This window comes from Aplysia californica, unplaced genomic scaffold (genome assembly GCF_000002075.1).
Source record: "Aplysia californica isolate F4 #8 unplaced genomic scaffold, AplCal3.0 scaffold00323, whole genome shotgun sequence".
In the NCBI taxonomy this organism is placed as follows: Eukaryota; Metazoa; Mollusca; class Gastropoda; order Aplysiida; family Aplysiidae; genus Aplysia; species Aplysia californica.
This window is the reverse complement of record NW_004797593.1, coordinates 220,618-224,860: the sequence shown is the minus strand read 5'-3', so window position 1 is coordinate 224,860 and position 4,243 is coordinate 220,618. Positions and strand designations below refer to the sequence as shown.

General features: G+C 38.8%; 1 protein-coding gene across 1 annotated transcript in view; it reads left to right on the top strand.

Annotated features, from left to right (window-relative positions):
- The window catches only part of LOC101862124 (mitogen-activated protein kinase kinase kinase 5), a gene marked incomplete at its 3' end in the record, with an annotated part of 90,971 nt that overhangs the window by 3,724 nt on the left and 83,004 nt on the right, over positions 1–4,243 (top strand). The window contains 2 exon segments of the mRNA XM_013084857.2: positions 167–231; positions 1,997–2,114. Coding sequence (XP_012940311.1) covers positions 1,999–2,114 — 116 coding nt within the window.

The following is a 4,243-nucleotide window of genomic DNA, read 5'->3' as shown; positions in this document are numbered from 1 at the left end:
TTCTTTATATTTGTATTGCTATTGTCATGTCTATTACTAATGTGTTGATAAAATACTGGCTATTGAATCAACTTGCTGGATGCTGTTATAATTTTTGATTTCATGACCTACAGAAGACTGTTTTTTATCAATTTCTTCCTTTCTTCTTTTTTCCTCTATGGCACAGATTGTGATGTAATGTGTACTGCTGATTACAAGCTGTCGCTTTTCCCATGTGAATACAAAGAGCAGGTATGTTAAAGATTTCTTTTTCACACTCCTATATTTTTTTATGGCTCCCGACAATCTTTCAAAACTGCAAATTCCTCTGTTTTGTTTCTTCGAAGTTTAGAAATGCAAGATACTCAGTCTCTTTTATGCGCTCTAACATTGCTTGTTGCATCCGTATGACTGTATTTGATGACCTATATATATCTGTCCGCGTGGTTTTATGCACCCCGCACAATTTAGCAAAATTTGATCATTTTTTGGCATAATTTCTGATTATTTTCCTTTTTCATTCTTTGTTAAAATTAACAAAATTGCATAATTTCACTTTTTTGGGCTCAGTTTGCATAATTTCAGAATTTTTCTCGCATGAAACGACGGGGACAGATATATTAAAACTTTAAAAGGAAGAGTTTCTGTCTTTTTTGCCATATATATGGATGTATGTAAGAATAGATTGTATTGTTCAATGCCCAGATATCGAAGTAAAAAAAAAAAAATTTTCTTCTGAATCTTGCGCTGCAAATGAGTGGGTTCATGTGCTTGCATCCATGTACATATAATATAATATAGGTGTTCATGTTTGTGCCTGTCTGTGGCAAAACGAGAGTTGGGAAACTGATAGAAGGAGGCAGAGTTGAGGCGTGTGTTGTTATCTATGAGAGCAAGTGAGGACAGGCAGTGATATCATAGTTTTGTATGTGTTGAACCAACAGATAGCCCTACTTGAAAAAATGAAAGCTGTGAGATTGCTGATACGGCCCCTATCTCTACACAAGGACTTGCGGAAGGAATTCCCAGCTAAAATTGTCCGCTCTTAATTTTTTATTAGGTTTAAATCAATTGGAAAGCATTGTAGTGGGATGTTGAGTCACACTTGTATACCTGCTTATCAGTTGATTTGTAGGACAAATTGGGATTTGAATTCGATGTGTGTGTGTGTGTTGATAATTCAAGTTGAGCAGATGACAGCTCCGTTAACCCCTTCGTGACCGATATATAACATACAATTACTTTTTTTTTATATACGGCGAAGAAGTCAAGATGCTGCCTGTAAGGACTTCTCTGTTGACATCCACCCCTTGGCGCTCTTATTACCTTATGCAATTACGAGCACCGTAAAACCTCTACTAAAACAAAAAACAAGATGCTTTTGTGATGTGCGGTGTTCGTCGTGCCTTGCAAAGCACGAGGACCATGACATGAGTCATAAGTTGTATTCGATATACTGCTTCTGATAGATAAACTAATCGCACATTATTTGCATTCAGTGGTATTTTCGCTGTACAAAGAAATTAGAGATAGTTAGTAGTGTTTACAAACGAGGTCTAACTATAGACAACTGTCCACTAAATCGAGCGCTGCTCTGTGTCCCTGGGGATCCAGAACTTGTACCCGTGGGAGCATGAACTGACCCTTTGTCACGAGGGGGTTAATGAATGACTTGAAAATCATGAGATGCTTCGATCTGTTTGATGTGGACCGTTGTTCAAACTGTCCTGTAATGTGCTACAATGTCGGACAATGAGCGGTGTATTGATAACAGTTGTAGTTAACTTGGTGGTATTGCTTAACGCTAATGTTCAGTCATGTAATCGCTTTCTTGACGTTATAAATGAAATTTCTTGTTTGCTCATCATGATCTCCTTCTCATTTGACACTGAGTCATTTTTAAAACCATGATACTGGTGGGCATGTAATTGTGTACTGCCTGTTCTTTCAGTCTCTGTTTTGTGCTTTTCCTTCTAAGTTTTTTTTGGTTTATTTTTTTCTTTGTTATGGTGGTAAGACATGAAGGTGGTGTGTGTGGTCAGTGAGAATGGCGAAGTGAAGGGTCCTGCCATCAGCAGCGAGCTGATCATTGCCAGGGACAAAGCCTTCCGGGAGCTGCAAAATGTCGTCAAAGAGTGAGTACTTAGCCCTTAACTTTTGTCGCGGTTGGTTGGCGGCTGCTCTGGTGTGGTTTTCGTTTTAGTGAGAGTTTAACGGCACTTGCAACACCTCGATAAGATCATATAAGTGCTGAAGATTAGAGGTGTTACAAGAGAGTAACAAACATACAACTGATCCTTCTTTTTTGTGTTTGTTACTCTCTTGTAACACCTCTAATTCTTCGGCACTTATATGACTTTATTGTGTTGCAAGTGCTGTAAAACTCTTTTTTAAAACTAAAACTAAAACTAACTGTTTTCCTGATCTTTGCTACGCCAAGTGTAATATTGCTGTGAAGCTTACTGACTGCGGGGTGTCTCCTTCATGGTCTGGTATCTTCATCCAGACAGCTTTTACCCCCCGGGGCAGTGCCACTGACTGTAGTGTCTTTAGGCCATTCCCAAAGGAAGGACATTTCTCGTTCAAGCACAGTAGAATTGTAAATGGGCTGACTCATGTTACGCTCATAACTGTGCCTGATCTACAACAGGGAACTACTGCTTTTTCTTTCTTAATCCTTACTATTGTCATTTCTACTTCTTTTATATGTTTGTCACTCTCTTGTGACCTGCTATTTCCGGGGTGCCTTGATAGTCGAAGCAGACCTTGTGCTGTTGAAGCTAGAGAGGTGAGCAGAATAAGTCTTTTTCCCTGTAAAGACTTCTCTGTTGACACCCACCCCTTGGCGCTCATATGCAGTTGCGAGCGCCGTAAAACCTTCTACTATTTAAAAAAAAAAAAAAGACAGCTTTTGGATAGAGTCCTGTGACATCTGCTTTTATGCCGGCTTCTTTCTATCCTCTGAAGTCTCAGCCTGTTTGTCTATCTTCTGTTGTTTCTGCCTGTCTGTCTATCCTTTGATGTTTCTGCCTATCTGTCTATCTTCTACTGTTTCTGCCTGTCTGTCTATCTTCTACCGTTTCTGTCAGTCTGTCTATCCTTTGATGTATCTGCCTATCACTCTGTTTTCTACTGTTTCTGCTTGTCAGTCTATCCTTTGATGTTTCTGCCTATCTGTCTATCTTCTACCATTTTTGTCCGTCAGTGTATCCTTTGATGTTTCTGCTTATCTGTCTATCTTCTACCATTTTTGTCCGTCAGTGTATCCTTTGATGTATCTGCCTATCACTCTGTCTTCTACTGTTCCTGCTTGTCAGTCTATCCTTTTATGTTTCTGCCTATCACTCTGTCTTCTACTGTTCCTGCTTGTCTGTCTATCCTTTGATGTTTCTGCCTATCTGTCTACGTCTGCCACCAGCTCTTCATTACATGTCACTTATACCAATAGATGGATTCTATTTTTAATTTACTAAAAGAAATAATTCTACAAGCTTCCTTTGATGGTGAGGTCTGTTTGTCAGGTTATGAGTACATTTCAGTGTAGGTTAACTATACTGAAATAATTATACTTCTGTCAACGTATATTTTCAGTTGAATACTGAGGTTTAAAAAAATTGTTCAGTTCTATGAAAGAGGCAACCTCAAAAGAGATGCACCTTTTAAAAAGAATTTCTTCGCATGTTTAGGTTTGTACTATTTTCCCTGTATGTTCCTGCAAAAATGGGATGTCATGTTGACTCATTGCAAACCACAATTCAACCCTTTCCATGCTTTGTTCGCGCATCTGTGATTTATGGGTTTTACCTTTTTGCTTTACCTACAAAAATGTAAATTTAATTCCTTCATGGGTCATCAACCCCTTGACTGCTAACCATATTATAATAATATACGCACCCCACATGCTAAGGAAAATCCCACCGAATGCAAGGCAGTCCAGGTCACGGTCTTTCATCGACATTTGTTCACTTATTAAAAGAGACAGATCAGTGAAACTTATTATATCAATAGAGAGAAAAATGAAAAGATGAATTCATCCCTTGACAAGACAAATAAGCCATAAAACTCGGGTTTTAGCCGCAGAACAGAATATGTTTACACAGCACTGGGTGGCGGATTACCAAGACATTTACGATGCGTCTACAGTACAACCAAGGGTTAATTGACTACCTCAATCTTTTTCTTGACGTCAGTCTTTTTCTTGATCCATTACAGGTAGCATTGGTAAGCTGTCCGCTTTCTCAATTCTCAGTTTTATTGAGGGGGG